General features: G+C 42.7%; 1 protein-coding gene across 1 annotated transcript in view; it reads left to right on the forward strand.

The window, feature by feature from the left end:
- Positions 1 to 22,232, forward strand: part of LOC126267937 (TWiK family of potassium channels protein 18-like) — a 359,878-nt gene that overhangs the window by 253,639 nt on the left and 84,007 nt on the right. Inside the window, exons 3-5 of the mRNA XM_049973248.1 lie at positions 4,874 to 5,085; positions 9,253 to 9,551; positions 15,908 to 16,198. Of these exons, the coding sequence (XP_049829205.1) occupies positions 4,874 to 5,085; positions 9,253 to 9,551; positions 15,908 to 16,193 (797 nt within the window). The 3' untranslated portion in view covers positions 16,194 to 16,198. The remainder of the gene's footprint in view (positions 1 to 4,873; positions 5,086 to 9,252; positions 9,552 to 15,907; positions 16,199 to 22,232) is intronic.

A 22,232-nucleotide genomic window follows, 5' to 3' on the forward strand; every position in this document is an offset into this window, starting at 1 on the left:
CTGTAACAATTGATATGAAATTGTAACAGGACATTAAATGGTGTGTTGTAAGCCTACCGGCCGATAGTAATTGCATTGATGCCATTGCTTTCGGAAATACAATTTTTTGATTACTCGGTTAAATTTTGTGTTATTTTTCATACATTTTCCCAAATAATTTAATTATACATGACATTATGTTCATCTTTTAATTTAGTATACTCAGGATATTTATGCTATTACTCCATGAAAATCTGAATACTCTACTCGAAGTGGTGTCTGAGATTTAGGGAAAAATGCAACAGATAATGTAAATTTTCGGAACACCTTCTAAAGTTTCAAAAGACTGCAACTCACTCAATGTATTTTATTTTTAGTCACTCAGAAGCATCCTGCATCACATTGTATATATCCTTTAGATCTTTTCTTATTTTCTTCTTTCTGGACTCGTTACTGGGCATCTGTGTTGCATACTCTGCTTTGTCAATGCGAACCTTGTCCATCCGTCCTCTGTTGCAGGTTTTTCCAGGATTAATTCCCATATGCAGTAGCACTTTCATCGTACCAATGGTGTCATCATTAAAAGCAATAACAACATGACTGACCCGCCATTTTAGTGTTTTCATTCGAAGAATAAAACTTTTTGGTGAGTTAGTCCATATAAGATTATTGAACGACACATTGGGATTTTGAGTCCGACCGTGCAGACACTTCTCCCGAAATTCAGGATTTGCCAGGTCTCTGTAAATAGTTTTTACGATATCCATGACTGCTAGTGGGATGGAATGTTTATGGATGTATGAACTGTTTGAGTACTGGGCATTGCGGTAACTGCAACATGAATCAGGTCCAGGAGGGCAAAGGGGTGCCCCGGGTTTTTCATCAGTTGACAGTCTGTGGAAGAAGGTAGACTATACTGCCTGCTTCATTTTCAAAAAATCCTCAGTATTATTTATAATGGCATCATATAATACTGCTGTAGTTCATCAATCATTTAGTCTGTCAGCCTGCCTCTCATGGTTTTACCATCAGAAAGTTGCTTGTCTCTCAAACTTAGTTTCAACTTCCTCTTGCTGGTGTCCTTCCTCTTCTGGAGATGACCAACACTCTTATCCTTTATAACACAGCAATCCACCCCCTTCTACATAAAAAATACCTATTTTATTAGATCTTGAAGTAATGCACTTAAAAATTTTAATATTTTCAAGCTCTGAAGATTATATTAAAAAAATACTTCCCATATGAGTTTATATTAAAGGGAGTTGGAGCGGAATATTTTTCCACATTTTCGGATTTTTATCTCGTTATTATATATATATATATATATATATATATATATATATATATATATATAATTTTATTCGGAAAATAGTAAATTTTATAATGAAATAAAAATTCCAAAATGTGAAAAAAAATTTCCCCTCAAACTCCCCTTAAGATTATAAAACTGCGGGAATGTACAAGTGATGATAATTAAGGTAAGTTATGTGGGCAGCAACATGACTGCATCTACATATGTCACCATACTCACATAACTAAAACTGCGTTCATTGTGTCTGACAAAATCCCTAAAAAATTAAAGGTTAGGAAGGCAAATAATATTATTTCTAAAAGTACTCAAATTTAAGCTGTGAACAGTAATAGTTGTGGAAAGTGGATCTCATTGCTGTATCTACCATGTACGTGCTTAATGGATCATTTAAAAGTGTTGTCATCCCCACTTCAGGAACTTAATAACTTGTGACAAAAAATACCAGGATTCTTCATTTACGGCCTTAAAACACAGAAGCTATATGATCCACCGATTTCCACCTTCGTCACGATACGAACCCACAGATTAGCTGCACCTGGCTTAATATTTGAAGAGACTACAGTGGATCGAAATTCAGCTAATTGAAGAATTCATGTTTTTAAAAAGCAAGCGTTATACAGCGACTGTTCGTAGTGTTAATACGTAGAATCCGCCATTTAAACCACAGTCGCAGGATAAAGGTGCATAAAACGTAAGACAGGCTTCTTTTTCGTATCAAAAAATGGAAATTTCATGGGATTATATGGCGTTATGTTTCGATCGCAGTATTATTTCGTGTTAACCGATATTTCGCTTTACTAGTTTTCCGTTTTATTTTAATTATACATTGTGTGATCAAAAGTTTCCGGACACCTACTAGTCAACGTTAATATGGGGTACGTCCACCATTCACCTTTATGACTGCTTCAGTGGTCCTGTGGACACTTTCACAGAGTCTGTGTAGGAACAGCAGCCGACCTTCCTTAAGAGCCGAAACCACACAAGGTAGATATGCTGGACGCTGGGGTCTGGAGCGAAGTCAACAGTTCATTTGGCTCAGGTCGGGAATCTAGCCCCACCAGTTCTTTTCCGGAACATTATTGTCCACAGATGCTGCTATACACAGTTCATCTGCTGTACTCAGTAAAATATTTTCATATGATTATGAATTCAGTCAACAACATCCTAACCACGAGAAACATCACCATACCATAACCCGACCTCATCTGTCCTTCATTGTTGGCACTACACATGCACCTGGCAAACCCAGCCCAACCGTCGCTTAGCATAGACTACAGATAAATGATGACATTTTCGGCCGGGAGGACCCATCCGGGGAAGTTCGGCCGTCGAGTACAAGTCTTATTTCAGTCGACGCCACATAGGGCGACTTGCGTGCCGGTTATGAGGATGAAATGATGAGGAGGACAACACAACACCCAGTCCACGAGAGGAGAAAATCTGCAAGCCAGCTGGGAATCGAACCCGGGCCCGCTACATGGGAGGCAAGCACGTTACCAATCAGCTAAGCAGGCGGACAGCATAGACTACTGAAATGCATGTTATAAAGAGTGCTCAACAATTCCACACAATTCTTCCTAACTCTTTATGCACAATCATTGTGCTACCTGCACTGCTGGTAGTCCTATGCAACTCGCAAATGATTCCTCCCTTTGATTTCATGCGATTATTTACAACTACCAATCGCAATGCTCAATGGTCTCTGCCCGCTAATACTTGAGCTCAGCCTGGTGTTGGTTTCGCTGTGGTTGTCCCTGTGGCGCATTTATTACTGAGGTGATATCCGTGACTTGTCCAGTTTCGGGGTCACTGAGGTTTCCTGACGGTCCCATACTACAGAAAACACAATGCTCCCTCCTCCTTTTATAGTGGTGGAGCGCTCTCGTGATGTCTTGTGTTAAATTCCACGTTAACAGGGGTCTCTGGACACTTTTGATGGGACAGTTTTGCTGTAGAGCCGGCCGCGGTGGCAGAGCGGTTCTAGGCTGTTCAGTCCGGAACGCCACGACTGCTACGGTCGCAGGTTGGAATCCTGCCTCGGGCTTGGATGTGTGTGAAGTCCTTGGGTTAGGTTTAAGTACATTACTGGCCATTAAAATAGCTACACCACGAAGATGACGTGCTACAAACGCGAAATTTAACCGACAGTAAGAAGATGCTGTGATATGCAAATGATTAGCTTTTCAGAGCATTCACACAAGGTTGGCGCCGGTGGCCACACCTACAACGTGCTGACATGAGGAAAGTTTCCAACCGATTTCTCATACACAAACAGCAGTCGACCAGCGTTGCCTGGTGAACCGTTGTTGTGATGCCTCGTGTAGGGAGGAGAAATGCGTACCATCACATTTCCGACTTTGATAAAGGTCGGATTGTAGCCTATGGCGATTGCGGTTTATCGTATCGCGAGATTGCTGCTTGCGTTGGTCGAGAACCAATGACTGTTAGCAGAATATGGAATCGGTGGGTTCAGGAGGGTAATACGGAACGCCGTGATGAATCCCAGCGGCCTCGTATCACTAGCGGTCGAGATGACAGGCATCTTATCCGCATGGCTGTAACGGATCGTGCAGCCACGTCTCGATCCCTGAGTCAACAGATGGGGACGTTTGCAAGACAACAACCATCTGCACGAACAGTTCGACGACGTTTGCAGCAGCATGGACTATCAGCTCGGAGTCCATGGCTGTGGTTACCCTTGACGCTGCATCACAGACAGGAGCGCCTGTGATCATGTACTCGACGACGAACCTGGGTGCACGAATGGCAAAACGTCATTTTTTTTCCGATCAATCCAGGTTCTGTTTACGGCATCAAGATGGTCGCATCCGTGTTTGGCGACATCGAGGTGAACGCACATTGGAAGCGTGATGGCATGGGGTGCCATTGGTTACACGTCTCGGTCACGTGTTGTTCGCATTGACGACAATTTGAACAGTGGACGTTACATTTCAGAAGTGTTACGGCACATGGCTCTACCCTTCACTCGATCCCTGCGAAACCCTTCATTTCAGCAGGATAATGCACGACCGCATGTAGCAGGTCCTGTACGGGCCTTTCTGGATACAGGAAATGTTCGACTGCTGCCCTGGCCAGCAGATTCTCCAGATCTCTCGCCGATTGAAAACGTCTGGTCAATGGTGGCCGAGCAACTGGCTCGTCACAATTCGCCAGTTACTACTCGTGATGAACTGTGGTATCGTGTTGAAGGTGCATGGGCAGTTGTACCTGTACACGCCATCCAAGCTCTGTTTGACTCTATGCCCAGGCGTATCAAGGCCGTTATTACGGCCAGAGGTGATTGTTCTGGATACTGATTTTTCAGGATCTATGCACCCAAATTGCTTGAAAATGTAATCATATGTCATTTCTAGTACAATATGTTTGTCCAATGAATACCCGTTTTTCATCTGCATTTCTTCTTGGTGTAGCACTTTTAGTGGACAGTAGTGTAGTTATAAGTTCTAGAGGACTGATGACCAAGATGTTAAATCCCATGGTGCTCAGAGCAATTTGAACCATTTGATTTTTAGCCGTAGAGCGTAGAAGTGCTTGAGCTGTGACGGCGGCGCGTGCCGGCAGGTTACGGCAACGTGACGCCCAAGACTGAGTGGGGGAAGCTGGCGACGATCGTGTACGCCATCGTGGGCATGCCGCTGTTCCTGCTCTACCTGTCCAACATCGGCGACATCCTGGCGCGCAGCTTCAAGTGGACGTTCGCGCGCCTCTGCCTGTGCCGCGGCTGCGCCCGCCGCCGCCGCCTCCCGCCGCCTCCGCCACCGCCCCCCTGGCAGGTAGGTGAGCCGCCGCCTCGTCTTCAGGGTACCGTCTGCTCTGCACCACCCGTTTCCGATAGGATTCTTGCCTTTCTCAGGGGACGTAAGTGTCGAAATACCAGAGTTGTCAGTGTTTTACGTCGGAGTTGGCGTACTCAGAAAGTTTAATTTGTCATCTCATAAAATTCAAGTTGTGATGTCAATCGTCGATACCATTAATAACTAGTTCATCGACTCAGGAAGGCTAAGAGAAATACGACAAATAGAATCTTGCATAGTCGTTAAGAACAATCTGTCTATGGCAGTGAGCGATGGTTTAACGGGCTTGCGTCATCTGTTAGCCACAGACATACCCGCTGATTCAGTTCTTTCACCGCCGTACCGCACTGATTACGAGTGTTATTCCCTATCTGCACTTACCTGATCCGCATTCGTTCTGACCTGCGTAGCATACCTTCTCTTTGCATTACTGAAAACAGTTAGTGAAGAAGTTTGTACATCTTCAAATAAGTAGAAAGGGAACTAGTAAAAAAACTATATTTTGCCAAGCCCGTATGTCATTCTGTAGACATTAAGTACATTATCATGAATACCAACGTAAAGACTCAACGTCCAGAATTTACGGAGCTTGTACTGTAGCAGCCACTTCCTCGTAATACTAATCTCTCTTAAAATTGCCTATCTCGCTGAGATCAAGTGATAATTGCACTGGCATATGGGACTTTGTAAAGGAAACGCCAAGATTCTTAAGAAACACGTGACCGTCTCCAAGATGACAAACAATGACGCCCGCAATCAGGATCAAAAAGCCATCGGCGATTGCCAAACATAACACTAAGAAAGTCTGCAGTAAGATAGGAAGCATTGACCTATTTACCGACATCATTCTGAGAGATGACTCAATAGCGCATCATAATCTTTGTTCATCGCAGCTAATCCCGTCTATATCTGTAGATGTTGTCACATTCAAAAATATAATTTTGAAACACCAATGAAAGTGACTTCCTATGCGACTATTCGTATTTAAACTTTGCTAACATCAGATGACCAACCTAAAAGATTATTGCGTCAGTGACGCGCAACAGACATCCCTTACAGATCCATCCTCGGTCAGCGCCTCTTGAGGTCTGGCTCAAACGAGTTACTCCTACCCTTATTTATGTTCTTTTTGCCGACTATGACTTTAGAAGTGTCACTTTTCCGACAGTATATAATTTTGATATTGTGAAGGCTCAACACGTGTTCCTCCCTTGTTAATTCGAAATCTCAAAATAATTCTGCAGTCGCTATCTCTGCTACAAAACTTGTCTGATTGGTGAAGGTTCCACCTCCAGAATCGACTCGTCTGCTTTCTGCAAATTTACGATAGTGATATATGCTGAAGAAACGAATTAAATTTTGTGCCAGAGGCGGGATTTGAACCCAGAGCTCCCTGTTTAATAGTCAAGTGTGCTAGCCATTATACCGCAGTAGCAGTCTAAGTAACTACTCTTGTCCTGTGCCCTCCCTAACGCAAACTTCCATCCACATCTTCAGTTTATTTTCCCCTTCTTAAATAGTCACTATTTCCAAGGCTCTACGGTATTGGAATAGCATCTCAGCGTTGGATATAATGGGGAAATCCTGCTTATACCCCAGGTGTAAGTGATCTATAGACCTGTTGGTAAGCAAGGAAACCTGGGTTCAGATCCAAGTGGCGGCATAAATTTTATTTCGTTTCTTCGGCTTCTATCATTATCATAGACAACGTTGCGGCGCAGATGTATTTACATCAATTCTGCAAATTGTCCTCACCAAATGGTTTCCTCATATGAAAAAAGAGGAAGACAATACAAGGAATGAGTCAATATTTGATAACTCATAGTAGCAGCAAGTCTGTTTCCAATGAAGAATGGCATGTACAGTTGTCGTGGATTCCCCAGCTCTCCCTCCCCACTCTCCCTCTCCACGCCACATAGACAGCATGCCGATCCACTTCTATCTAAGAGACTCCCCTATCAAAAAATAGAAAACCAAAACCACAGCCAGTTCATAACATCGTGTAGTAATTCTCTTTCGGCAGCAGGGAAAAACTGTAGTTATGTAAGGACAGTATAGACTCCCAAAGATAGTTATACTATTTTCCTGCTGCCGAAAACGAATTACAGCCAATATTTACCCTCTGGTTTTGGCTCTTCTAGTGATGATACTCTCGCATGGAGTTTTCAGTGTGTACCAGGTATGCTCACAAATAAACACACATAAACATTTGATTAACTTCATTTTTTATAGGTGACACTTAAAACTTCATAGCTACCTCCCCTATCTTGGTGATTGTGTGGATGATATTCTGCCTCAAAATCGATGGTACGTCTGCAGTCGAAGTTAAAGTTTTTCAAAGCTCTATGAAACTGTACGTGTAATAATGGATCCCGATGTGTTTGAAATTGGCACCATCTTCATTTTCTATCATTATGGCAGACAGTTCCTTCTTCTCGTAGAGGCCTTTAATGTATCTTCATAAACTTTCCTTTATTTTCTATTTATTTTCGATCATTTGTTTTTCTATTCCTTCACATATTCCCTGTATCCATTTCGCTTTTGCTTCTTATATTTGCATGATTCCTAAGAGGCGAGTCTGAGAAGTTATGCGACTACAAAGATGCGAGATCTGATATAGCCGACTGTCCTCATACGTACACGACACTGTGCACCAAACGCAGTAATTATGATCACCCTAATTTATGTAGCTGTCAACTAATCCTTCTAAGAGACGGCGACAGGGGTGACTTGCTTCGTATTATGTATCGCACTAAAAAATGATTGCAAGGTCTTCACAAGCTCTCAAGACATTTGGTAAAAGACGCATCAGCACTTTTCTGGCATCCGCACGATAAGAATTACATACGTCAATTCTATCTGAAAAGGCACGTACTCATCGCCGCCGGGTATACTTTCGTCACATTCTTTCTGCATACGCCTGGCCCATCTTCATGAAGTTTATATTCACCTTTTTCGGTTGAAGTGCTGAACATCTTCATGTTCCATTCTATTAGGGAGTTTCTCAAACTATAGCTATATTCACTTTCATGCCCATATCAAGGCAAACGACTTTGGACACTTGTTTCGCAATCTATTTCCCCTCAAGTATTTTATGCCTGCTGTATGTATTTTTCTGTTATCTTTCTTTTTATTTATGCACCTCTCAACTACACACTACATTTATGGTATCCTCATAGTTTCTATATATTTCATTTTATTATGTTTTATGATCTTGCAGTTAAATGTTCCACTGATAGTATCACATATCGTTTGAAATTTGTACATGTTTTCCATCTAATTTATTATCATCATCACATCTCATATAGCACCTTGGAATTTAAAATCTGACATTCAAGAAATTTTATTTATCTTTTATGGATTGCAAACTTCATCTTATGTAATGAAATTTAAGAATGTCTTGTGTGGTTGCCACGTTTAATCACATTACTGCTAGAAGGAGCTCACCTCGACATTTTTTATAAGCGATACACTACGTTCGATGATGACAAGACTTTTCTTCTCATTACCTTTCGTTGTGCTCGTGGTGATGCTGTAGAGATAATAGGAATTTGAATAAAGCCTTTACGTCTTTTCAGATCCAAAAATGAGTGGACAAATAACGGATGGCAAGGTGCTAATGTCTGAAGTTGTAGTTTCATTCTTCGTGCTATTGTTTGGAAACTAATTATTTCCTGTAACTACGCCAGCGATTTCCTGATTCTGGAAACAGTTTGTAAAATTTTTCTTTTTCAAATTCAGTCTTTATCACACCACGTATCTTACAAGACCATAGGTGACCGGTTTCGGTCATAACAAATGACCATCATCAGACCCATGGCATCCTTAGAAGATGATAGTTGGGGCACTCTTCTCAGCTTGATGTCACAGCATCTCAGAAGAGTGCTCCAAGTACCATCTTCGAAGGATGCCATGGGTCTGATGATGGTCATGTGATATGACCGAAACCGGTCACCCATGGTCTTGTAAGATACGTGGTGTGATCAAGAACGAATTTTAAAAAGAAAAATTTTAAAAAATTTTGATCACTGTTCCAAAAACGTTTATTAAAATAGTTTGTAATTTTATCGACTTGTGTTCCTATACGATCACGAGTTTAATATGCTCAGAACTGGGTTACGCCTGATGCGTTTCTCTGTTGCGCAGAGGTCGTCATCGGCTCCAGCGTCCTTCCAGGAGTTCCAGATGGAGCGCCGGGCGCCCCCGATGCGCCGTTCGTTGGGCCAGCGACCCCTGGGAACGGAGGCAGACCTGGGGATGGGCATGGGCGGCCTGCGTGACCTCGACGGCGGCGGCGCCTTCTCCGAAGACGGTGTCGTCTCCGACCCGGAGGCCGACGAGGACCTCGACGACTCCGCTGACGAGGACTCCACCAGCAGCACGTCCAGCTACGACCCGCAGTCCGTCACCGTGCCCGTCACCCTCTGCCTGGCCATCATGGTGGGGTGAGTCTGCTGAAAGCAGCAACGACAGGCCTCAGATTCCTCGTACCGATTTGTTTTTAATGTGATTTTCGTCCTTTCTTCCAAGGAGCAGAGTGGACACTTGTAGATGCGACCCACTAGAGTAGTGCTTGTCAAACTGCGGTACGCGGGCAGAACACGTTCTGTGTCAAGGATTCGTATGGCCCCCGGTTCTCAGACTTATTTTATAATGCGAGTAATATGCATGTAGTGACTACGTCAGCTCCCGAATGCCGTAAGTCATCTAACCTTAAGAGCTTCTTAACAATGTAGCCTTCCTGTTCAGTAAAAGAAAAAAAACGGCATTGGTGTAGTTGACTGTGAGCTAAGTAAAGTAGGTCGCTTATCTCAGGCGTAGAGGGAAAAGTAGCATGACCACTGCCAGGTTAGTGGATGTGAGAGGAGGAATGTTTCATTGTTCGTCTTGTAGTATCGACAACTCACGGGTGTGTGCTATCATACCGATCACCTGCTATGGTAAAAATTTCGAACAGGCGTAACATGAATTTGTGAATACGCATTATAGAGACGGCTCTCTTAAAATGTGGTACATATTTGTAGCAAGAAATATGAAAGTAAATTAACGCTATTGTAATTTCTTGGGCTCAGAAAAATATCTAATGAATTTACGTACCGCCTAAGATCAAATCAAGAACTGTATCATCGATTTGAAAATATCACCACCACAATGAAGAAAGTCTTTCTATGGACATATTAAAGGAATGGAATCAGAGAGGCTCGCCAACCAGATTCATCTCTTCCTGGAGAACAGGAAGGGTGAAAGAAGTAGACTAATATGTAGAAAAATGCGGCATCACGGCAGGAGAAATTTTGAACACGCAGATCCTTAGGAAAAAGGTTACGGAGGTGAAGGATTTCTTCGAGGAGAAAACGAGGAAGAACATTCTCGGAAGAACAACGTACACGAGTAAGCCAACGGATAAAGAAGTACTGGCGAAAGAGGAAGGAAGAGAACTTTAGAAAGCGAAGGAAGTTCTGTAAACGTAGCCCATAGATAAATAAATAAATAAATAAATAATAGTACGCTATGACCTGTACAAAAATTACATTAAAACCATTAGTTACCTTCTGTAGTCGTATCTCATTTTGCATAATGCATTTAAATGTGTATACAGTTACTATTGTTAATCAATTAACCATACAGTCACGCAGGCAACACAACAAAATGTATTTAGACAACTACAATGTTACAATGTTAGGGTCGCTGAGTGTGGCAGCAATCTCAAACCGATAACAGTCGACATGAAGTGTTTCGAATGCTACAATATTTCTACGATCAGCACTTCGCTCTTACTGTAGCTAGTGTGTTACGATCTCATGTCGTACTAACATATGTGGGTTACCAGTTAATAATGAAATCGGCTTGAGGTGCCGCCCTACATTGTTAGTACTGACTCTTCAGCAAACACGATTGACGACCACGTCATCAGAGAGTAGAGGATCTTTCCAGCAAGTGTGGAGAATCTCTGGAAATCACCGTCTCTTACGATGCCCTTATAACCGATCTTGAGGGCACCGGAGGAGACAGGGAGTGTTCAAACTGCTATTTCCTCATTCGTTCCGATATCTTAAGTGACTTTTGCACTCTACAAGGCTTCTAGCTGAGGAGACGTGTTATGATAATCATATAGTTTAGTTTTCCATCCCCCTAGATGCTATGGCGTCGCTGAGGAGATAAAGAATCTTGTGCAGATGTGAAGAACAATGGATGGGAGTGTCAGAGAGCATGATGCAGCTAGTAGCCAACAATGCCATTTTAACGGACCTCCTTCCAGACACGCAGTAGACAAGATCTCTTCTGTAAAGTTTGTAAGGTAGGAGATGAGGTACTGGCGAAAGTAAAGCTGCGAGGAGATGGCGTGAGTCGTGCTTGGGTAGCTCAGTTGATAGACCACTTGCCCGCGAAAGGCAAAGGTCGTGATTTCGATTCTCGGTTCGGCACACAGTTTTTATCTGCCAAGAAGTTTCATATCAGAGTACTCTCCGCTGCAGAGTAAAAATCATATTCTGGATGAGCTCTTCCCATTCGTTTTCTCATAGGACACAGCTCTAAGACACATGGTTTATTTCTCCAGCGAGAGGAACGTGAAACATGTGGCGACTGTGGTGTACATATTACAGTGCGGCACCTTTTGAGTGAACCTGTCTGTCTTTCAGACAAGAAAACAAAGATTAATTTATCTAGGGAGATTAGATTACCCGCTAATGTGCCCTCTATTTTAGATGATCAATGTGACACGGATTTTAAGATTCTGTGAAATATCCGACTTGCCCACTAAATTATTTACGACTTTTTAATGTGTTAATTTTCAGAATGGCTAGCTCATTCTTTTTTTAATGAGTGATCAAGCAGCCACATATCCTTGTATCGTTGTTTCAACTGCCTTCTTGTATTATCTGTGTTTTACGAGAGCATGCTGTAAACTAAAGCCTCCGATTTTTTTTATTGTGTTCTCAATATCGGCTGAGGTATTAAATGCCATGGATATTACTCGTCAAATTTCACGCTTCGCTGACGCAAGTTGCAACCTTCTGTCACTAGAGAGCAGCGAATTGGAGCGTGTAACATGGCGGTGCGTAACGTAAATAGGCCGGTGCGTGAGAAACAGCGTGCTGTAATCGAGATTGTAACTGCAGAAAACGTTCCTCCAACTGAAATGCATAGAAGAATCAAAACTGAGTAAGGTGATGATTGTATCGACATGAGTAATGGGCGACGCTGAGTTGTTCGTGCCGATAATGAAGCAAACGGTGGTTCTAAACTCAACGCGTGTGAGAGAGCTCAGATATTTCGTAAATAAATTAATATCTGCGAGGACTTCACTTTGATATGATGAAGCGATGCAAGCGGAGCTGAGGTAATTTATTCATGAACGAAGTGAAACGTTCTACATGGACGGTATCAAAACACTGGTCTCTCGTTGGGAGAAATGTGATGGTTCCCTGATTGAATATTTCGGGAAGAAATATGAAAACGTACAGAATAAAGACGTAGAACGTTAAAAACATTTCTTTTATTTAAAAAGATTTAAGAGTTTTGACATAAAAAGGTAGAGCCATTACTTTTAATCACACCTTCGTAATAGAACGTTTGACATGCATCCGGAAAAGCAAGCACATTACCGTGCCGTTTCTGGGATTCGGGGAACCGAGCATCCACCTGATCGAATACACCTCTCTGTAAACGAGGACTGGTGAGCCCACAAATCTGGACGTGGCTTCTAGTCGGTTTCCTACAACCTATTAGGCGAATATAATGTTTTTAATCATGTCTCGCCTCAGATATACGTTGTTGTTGTTGTGGTCTTCAGTCCAGAGACTGGTTTGATGCAGCTCTCCATGCTACTCTATCCTGTGCAAGCTTCTTCATCTCCCAGTACCTATTGCAACCTACATCCTTCTGAATCTGTTTAGTGTATTCATCTCTACTGCTCTACTGCTCCCTCTACTATTTTTACCCTCAACGCTTCCCTCCAAAATTGGTGATCCCTTGATGTCTCAGAATATGCCCTACCAACCGATCCCTTCTACTAGTCAAGTTGTGCCACAAACTCCTCTTCTCTCGAATTCTATTCAATACTTCCTCATTGGTAATTTCATCTACCCATCTAATCTTCAGCGTTCTTCTGTAGCACGGCATTTCGAAAGCTTCCATTCTCATCTTGTCTAAACTATTTATCGTCCATGTTTCACTTCCATACATGGCTACACTCCACACAAATACTTTCAGAAACGACGTTCTGACGCCTAAATCAATACTCGATGTTAACAAATTTCTCTTCTTCAGAAACTCTTTCTTTACCATTGCCAGTCTACATTTTATATCCTTTCTACTTCGACTATTATCAGTTATTTTGCTCCCCAAACAGCAAAACTCATTTATGACTTTAAGCGTCTCATTTCCTAATCTAATTCCCGCAACGTCACCCGACTTAATTCGATTACATTCCATTATCCTCGTTTTGCTTTTGTTGATGTTCATCTTATATCTTCCTTTCAAGACACTATCCATTCCGTTCAGCTGCTCTTCCAAGGCCTTTGCTGTCTCTGACAGAATTACAATGTTATCGGCGAACCTCAAAGTTTTTATTTCTTCTCCATGGATTTTAATACCTACTCCGAATTTTTCTTTTGTTTCCTTTACTGCTTGCTCAATATACAGATTGAATAACATCGGGGAGAGGCTACAACCCTGTCTCACTCCCTTCCCAACCACTGCTTCCCTTTCATGCCCCTCGACTCTTGTAACTGCCATCTGGTTTCTGTACAAATTGTAAATAGCCTTCCGCTCCCTGTATTTTACCCCTGCCACCTTCAGAATTTGAAAGAGAGTATTCCAATAAACATTATCAAAAGCTTTCTCTCAGTCTACAATTGCTAGAAATGTAGGTTTGCCCTTCCTTAATCTATTTTCTAAGATAAGTCGTAGGGTCAGTATTGCCTCACGTGTTCCAACATATCTGCGGAATCCAAACTGATCTTCCCCGAGGTCGGCTTCTACCAGTTTCTCCATTCGTCTGTAAAGAATTCGCGTTAGTATTTTTCAGCTGTGACTTATTAAACTAATAGTTCGGTAATTTTCACATGTGTCAACACCTGCATTCTTTGGGATTGGAATTATTATATTCTTCTGGAAGTCTTAGGATATTTCGCCTGTCTTATACATCTTGTCACCAGATGGTAGAGTTTTGCCGGGCTTGCTCTCCCAAGGCCGTCAGTAGTTCCAATGAAATGTTGTCTACTTCTGGCGCCTTGTTCCAACTCAGGTCTTTCAGTGCTTTGTCCAACTCTTCACGCATTACCATATCTCCTATTTCAACTTCATCTACATTCTCTTCCATTTCTGTAATATTGTCATTAAGAACATCGCCCTTGTATAGACTATATACTCCTTCCACCTTTCTGCTATCCCTTCTTTGCTTAGAACTGGGTTTCCATCTTAGCCTTTGATATTCATCCAAGTGCTTCTCTTTTCTCAAAAGGTCCAAAGATATACGTTACAAAAAATTTTGAGATGCTTCTGTCACTTGCACACGCGATTCAGGTTAGACGCAGGCAGTTGGGGTACACAGATTCCATCTGGAGTGGTGCAGTCAGAAAGGACATCTTGGCCAGCAACTGCCTCGTCATTGCTAAAACCCGTGTATTTACTGCTGCCCCGTAGAGAAACAGTGCAAACAGGGCAAAGAGGAAGAAGAAGAAGAAGAAGAAGAAGGAGAAGAACAAAATGATGAAGAAGATAACGTTTCACCGAATTTGCAACGCCTTAAGGGGGGTGTATGACGTCAAACGGGCCGACTTGGAGCAGGAGAGGCATCGCAGGACATTTTAATTTACAGTGTCTACTCTTACAAATAAATTCAAAAACTTTGTCAGCATAACCAGGAAGTATTCAGGATTCACACTCATTGCAGTGGAAGTTCGAAAACATAACAAAACAATTTTTTTATGTGTGAAATTTTATCATTTTTTCACTTACTAATGGCTGCATTTGTTGCTATAGGTACACTTTTCTCCATAAGTTAGAGAGATTCTTCCATGAATTTTGCATATCATACATACCATACTTACAGGTGTATGAAACTCTAGAATTTATTTATTTCATGAAAAAAGAAATGATCTGTTGTATTTTAAACTTCATGTTTAGAAAAAACACAAATTTTGTAGTTAATTATCTAACTTTTTACCACAGTTTTTAATAGATTTGGAAAACTGTAGAGTTTCATACACCTATATGTATGGTTTGTATGCTGCGAAAAATTAATCGACCCATCTCTCTTACGTATGAAGAAAATTGTACCTATAGCAACAAATGCTGCCATTAGTAAGTGGAAAAAAATGATGAAATTTCACGTGTAAAAAAAATTACTTCGTTGTGTTTTCGAACTTCCACTGCTATGAGTGTGAATTCTGAATGCTTCCTGGTCATGCTGACAAAGTTTTATGAATTTATTTGTAAAAGTATAGACAGTGGAAATTAAAATGTCCTGTGGTGCCTCTCCTGCTCCAAGTCGGCCCGTCTGACGTCCTACCTCCCTTAAAAGTTGCCTGGTTGTGTGACTTTGAGTGTCAACGTGGAAGATATTGGGACAGTTCAGCTTCTTTTTAGATAAGACTTTCGTGTATCTTTTATTTTTTTGAAACGATTTAGAATTTTTTTAGATATTATAGCTACATACATTTCAGCTTACTTTAGTAAGGGGCTGACTGTCGTTCAGAGCCTAGTCCCACACACACACACACACACAAACACAAAATTTTACTAATGATTTCGTCAGACAGGTGGTCGTGGCTGAAGCGGCGCCGCCGTGTTGCAGGTACGTGTGCGGGGGCGCCTTCCTCTTCTCGGAGTGGGAGTCGTGGGACTTCCTGGACGGCTCGTACTTCTGCTTCATCAGCCTGAGCACCATCGGCTTCGGCGACATCGTGCCCGGCGACAAGATCTACAGCGAGGGCATCGAGCTGAGCTTCATCTTCTGCAGCATGTACCTGATGCTCGGCATGGCGCTCATCGCCATGTGCTTCAACCTCATGCAGGAGGAGGTCGTCCACAAGATCCGCTCGTGCGTGCGCTCCGTGCGCAACTGCTTCGGCTGCCGGTGACACAGGTGTGTAGCACGCGACACCTTCCTTTCTCTCTTTCGCTCCTTCAGTGTGGCAGGGTCGGCATGGTTAATCGGATTTTGCAATGTTAGTGTAAGGGGTGGCGGGATGTTCTTCCTGCCACCACCCCGTACCCCCCGGGACGGAATTAGCGTACCTCAACTGTCTGCACTAGTGTAATCCATGTAATACTGAAAAAGTGTTCAAATGTCTGCGAGCCGTGTAACTGAGGCGGAGCCGGCCGGGGTGGCCGAGCGGTTCTAGGCGCTACAGTCTGGAAGCTGGCGACCGCTACGGTCGCAGGTTCGAATCCTGCCTCGGTCATGGATGTGTGTGATGTCCTTAGGTTAGTTAGGTTTAAATAGTTCTAAGTTCTAGTGGACTGATGACCACAGCAGTTAAGTCCCATAGTGCTCAGGGCCAATTTAAACTGAGGCGGAATGTCGGGACCAGCCTGGTATTCACCTAGGGGGTGTGTGGAAAACCACCTAAAAACTACATCCGGGCTGGCTGGCACCCGACCGTCTTCGTTAATCCGCCGAGCGGATTGGAACCGGGGCCTACGCGCTTACCCGAGTCCAGGAACCATCGCATTAGCGCTCTCTGCTAATCTGGCGGGTCTGTAGCACGCGACACCGCCGGCGCTTTTACCCGTACAGCACCAACATTGAATTTAGCCACTAGTTAAGGTTTGTGTCCATGTAGCATTGTAAGACATGCTGCGTTCCCCGCTCTGAAGCGTCTCCTGAAGCCACGCTGCCGAATTTTTCATTGAAAAAATTATCCTTAGCAGATCCTGAATTGATTATATTGAAAATAATAGTGTGTTTATAGATTACAGACGTCGTAATTCTGCTTCATTGAAGCACATTTTACGTACACTGAGGTGGCAAATATCATGGGATAGTGATATATACCGGGTGATCAAAAAGTCAGTATAAATTTGAAAACTGAATAAATCACGGAATAATGTAGATAGAGAGGTACAAATTGACACACATGCTTGGAATGATATGGGGTTTTATTAGAACCAAAGAAATACAAACGTTCAAAAAGTGTCCGACAGATGGTGCTTCATCTGATCAGAATAGCAATAATTAGCATAACAAAGTAAGACAAAGCAAAGATGATGTTCTTTACAGGAAATGCTCAATATGACCACCATCATTCCTCAACAATAGCTGTAGTCGAGGAATAAGGCTGTGAACAGCACTGTAAAGCATGTCCGGAGTTATGGTGAGGCATTGGCGTCGGATATTGTCTTTCATCATCCCTAGAGATGTCGGTCGATCACGATACAATTGCGACTTCAGGTAAACGCAAAGCCAATAATCGCACGGACTGAGGTCTGGGGACCTGGAAAGCCAAGTATGACGAAAGTGGCAGCTGATCACACGATCATCTCCAAACGACGCAAGCAAGAGGTGTTTCACATGTCTAGCAATATGGAGTGGAGCACCACCCTCATAAACATCGTACGTTCCAGCAGGTGTTTATCAGCCTGGCTGGGGATGATGCGATCCTGTAACTATCAGCGTACCTCTCACCCGTCACGGTAGCAGTCACAAAACCAGAATCACACATTTCCTCGAAGAAAAAAGGCCCGATTACGGTAGATGTGGTAAATACAACCCATACTGTGACTTTCTCGGCATGCAGTGGAGTTTTCACGACAGTTCTAGGATTTTCGGTAGCCCAAATTCTGCAGTTGTGGGCGTTGACAGACCGTCGGAGCGCGAAATGAGCTTCGTCGGTCCACAATACGTTACTCAACCGATCGTCATCTTCCGCCATCTTTTGAAACGCCGACACCGCAAATGCCCTCTGCTTCACTAATTCGTCAGGTAAAAGTTCATCATGCCGATTTATTTTGTACGGATAGCATCAGTGGGTACGCCTAAGTGCCAACCAAACAGTACTTTATGGAATGCCGGTGCGACGTGCGACTGCACGAGCGTTGACGTTCCAGTGCATAGACGAACCCGCTACAGTCTTCATTTCTTCCTGAACTGTCTCAGCAGCATTACACCTTGTGCTCGGTCGGCCACTACGGGGTCTATCGTCTAAACAACCCGTGGCTTCGAACTTCGAAATCATTCTCGCCACAGCTGCATTTGTCAACGGACGCTTACCCTTTCGAATCCCCTTCCTATGGCGATAGGATCGTAACGCTGAACTAGCACATTCCCCGTTTTGATAATACAGCTTCACTAAAAGCGCTTTTTCAGTTAACGTTAAAATGCTGCGATTGCTGCCGCATCTGATTCTCTCTCTCATTACAGCTCCTTTTATACACGATTGTTGTGCGCAGTCACTGACGTTTTTCTGTCCAGCGCCATCTGTTGGAAATTTTGTGAATTTTGTTTCTTTTTTGTTCTAATAAAATCCGATGTCATTACAAACATGTGTGTCAATTTTTACCTCTCTATCTGCATTATTTCGTGGTGTATTAAGTTTTCAAATTTATACTTACTTTTTGGTCACCCGGTACACAGAGAGACGGTAATAGTATCGCGTACACAAGGTAGGAAAAGGCAGAGCATCGGCGGAGTTGCCGTTTGCACTCAGGTGATTCATGTGAAAAGGTTTCCGCCGTGATGATGGCCGGACGACGGAAATTAACAGCCCTTGAAAGTGGAATGGTAGTTGGGAGCTAGACGCACGGGACATTACCTTTCGGTGATCGTTAGCGGATTCAATATTTCGAGATCCACTGAGTCAAGACTGTGCCGGGAACACCACATTTCCGCCATTACGTCCCACCACGGGCTAAGTAGTGGCGTAAACTCAATGAACGAGTGCAGCGGCATTTCCGTGGAGTTGTCTGTGCTAACATACAAGCAATAGTGCGTGAAACAACAGCAGAAATCAATGTGGGACGTAATCGGGTTGAGTGTGAAACGACCCCTTTGCAAAATTATAAATTACTGTGCTGGTAAACCCCTTACGTTATTTGATTTTCAGACAGCTCAGCAAAATTGAACGTAGTCAGACATTTCTCTCTTTACTTATTCTGATCAACAGGAAACTGACACACAATGTATTCTTTAGCGCAACGCAATCTGACTTTCAATAATCCCTACAAAAGAATGGCCCTGACTAACAATAACCTATACCTTTCATGAATCACTTACCTCACAAAAATCTTCGTTACCCGAACTACTGCAATATAGCGAGCGCCAATACTGCCAGCTAAATAAAAGATCTAACTACGGAAGGCACTAACTACTTCATAGTCAGCAAATGAAAGATTTTGACAGAGAAGAATCAATGTATTTACCTTAATAATGTTCAAAAGTCGTAATATATATTAGTTCATGACATCCAGTCTTACAAATTTCCTTTTTCTGGCGGGACACGTCCAGATCGTCCGCTCTCAAAATTCTGCCATCTCTCTTCCCACATCCACCACTGCTAGCTGCTCACCTCCAACTGCGCAACGCTACGTGCTGTTCACATCCAACTGCCCAACTCCACAATAGCAAATATTCAACAATGCGAATAGCCACAGACTGCCCACAGCACAGTCAGTGATTTTCGTACTGAGAGCTACGTGGCGTTACCAACATAAAAACCTAAACAGCCTACTTACAAGTGCGGTGAAATCTGGCGTTAACTGGCTATGGTTGCAGACGAGCGACGCGAGTATCTTTGCTAACAGCACGACGTCGCCAGCAGCGGCTCACCTTGGCTCGGGAGAACATCGGTTAGACCCTAGACGCCTGGAAAACTATAACCTGGTCAGATGAATTCCGATATCTGTTCGTAAGAGCTAATGGTACGCTTTGAGTTTGGCTCAGACTCTACGAAGCCAAGGAACCAAGTTGTCAACAAGACATTATGAAACCTTGTGGTGGGTCCATACTAGTGTGAGCTGTGTTTACATGGAATGGACTGACTCCTGTGGAAGTTCGGCTTCTTGGAGAGCATTTGTAGCCATTCATGGATGTCATGATCCCAAACGAGGATGGAATTTTTGTGGATGACGCTGCGTCATGTACCCAGGCCACAATTATTCCCAATTGGGTTGAAGAACATTCTGGACAGTTAGAGCGATTGGTTTGGCCACGTAGATCGTCCGACATCAGTCCCAGCGACCGTTTATGGAACGTAATAACATGTCAGTTCGTGCATAAAGCCCTGCACCGGCAACACTTCCGCAGTTATGGACGGCTATAGAGGCAATATGGCTCAATATATGGCTAGTTAAGTCCATGTGACATCGAGTTTCTGGTCTATGCTGCGACAAATGGGGTTAGGCGCGATATTAGCAGGTATCCCATGACATTCGTCGCCTCAGTGTATTGCAAACCGCCGCATATATTTAATTTACATATTCTCTTCCACTATAACCTGTTGTTTATTAATAGGAACATGCACCACAATATATTCGACAATGATATTTTACTCTACATTGTTAACAACGTTTGCCTAAAAATAATTTTTTGATATACCGTACCGTCAAAGCACGAACTCTAAGTGAAAGTTGAGTTGAGTAAAAGAAAAGTTGACATAGTCCCACACTCTCGTTTAGAGAAAAAATACGAGCTTAGTGAGAACACTTCGCCGTTAAAAAAACAAAAGCGATAAATGTAAAGGTAATTTCAGAAGTAAGGCAGGACAATGTACAAATTCTTTATTTAAATGTGTTAATCTGCACTTAAATTGCTCAATGATTTAGAAGATGAAACTTCTGTGTTATTTGATTCTGAAATAGCTGAGTAAAATTGAACGTTCTGAGCCTACATTCTCTTTACTTTTTCTTATCATGTCAACACTAACCCACAATATTCTAGCGCAACGCAATCTGACTGCTCACAAAAAAAAAGTACAATGTGACTTCAAATAATTAATACAAAAGAATTGCCCTGAACAAGAAGCAATCCTGAAAATAACCTATACATTTCATTAAGCACTTACCTCACAAAGACCTTCATTACGCGAACTACTGCAATACAGCGAGCTTCAGTACTGCCAGATAAATAAAAGATTCTAACTACTAAAGCCACTAACAACTAATAGGCATGTAGTTAGCAAAGGAAAGATTTTGTTGTAAACCGAATTATATATTTTTTACCTTAATATTGCGACATCCAGGTCAAACACAAGTATAAATCGTCATTGACATCCAGTACAAAGATATTTAATCATGAATAATTTTCAGTCTCCAAGCCGTATACTTCCAGATCGTTAGCCTACGCTAACACTTCAGATCTCTACCCTCCATTGATGCTAACGTCTCACATTTAACATCCATCACTGCTGGCTATTCACCTCCAACTGCCCGACAGTACTTCCATCACTGCTGGCGACTTACTTCCAACTGCCCAACATTACTGGCGATTATCTTCCAACAACGAGTCCGATCACCAACAGAATCTCTTAGGAAGAAAGCGCAGTCCGAGATCCAATGCAAAGCGCTACACAGCGGTGCCTACACAGAAGCAGCCCACTGACAGTATATAAATGATCTATACAGAAAGTGTCAGAAGCTCTCGAAGAGTGTCTGCAGGTGATGCGGCTGGCTGCAATGAGACACCAATGTAAACTGACTGTAGCGAACAGCAGCAATATCCTCAAATGATTGATAAAGGACTGGAAGGTCCCCTTGACCGCAAATAAATGTAAGCTGTTGACACATGCTTTGGTGAAGACATCCATTATTGCACAATTACACTACTGGTGACAAATTTCTGGAAATACTAACTAACGTAAAATACCTAGGAGGAAAATCTGGAGCGACTTTAAGTCGAATGAGGTGACATTAAACAAGTAACAGGAAAATCAGATGCTAGACGAGATTCGTAGTTCATAGTGAAATGTAAGTCATCGACGAAAGATGTGGATTACAGAGCGCTTGTGCGACTTTTATTGAGTATTGCTCCTCAGTCTGCATCTCTTAGGAGATTATATTAACAGATGAGACATATTAGATACAACGAAGAGCGGCGAGATTGTTATGGGCTCGTTTAGTCGGCGAAAGATCGTTGCGGAGATGTTCTACAAATTACAGTGGCAAAAGCTACAAGAGAGGCGTTG

This window comes from Schistocerca gregaria, chromosome 4, assembly GCF_023897955.1.
Source record: "Schistocerca gregaria isolate iqSchGreg1 chromosome 4, iqSchGreg1.2, whole genome shotgun sequence".
Classification (NCBI taxonomy): domain Eukaryota; kingdom Metazoa; phylum Arthropoda; class Insecta; order Orthoptera; family Acrididae; genus Schistocerca; species Schistocerca gregaria.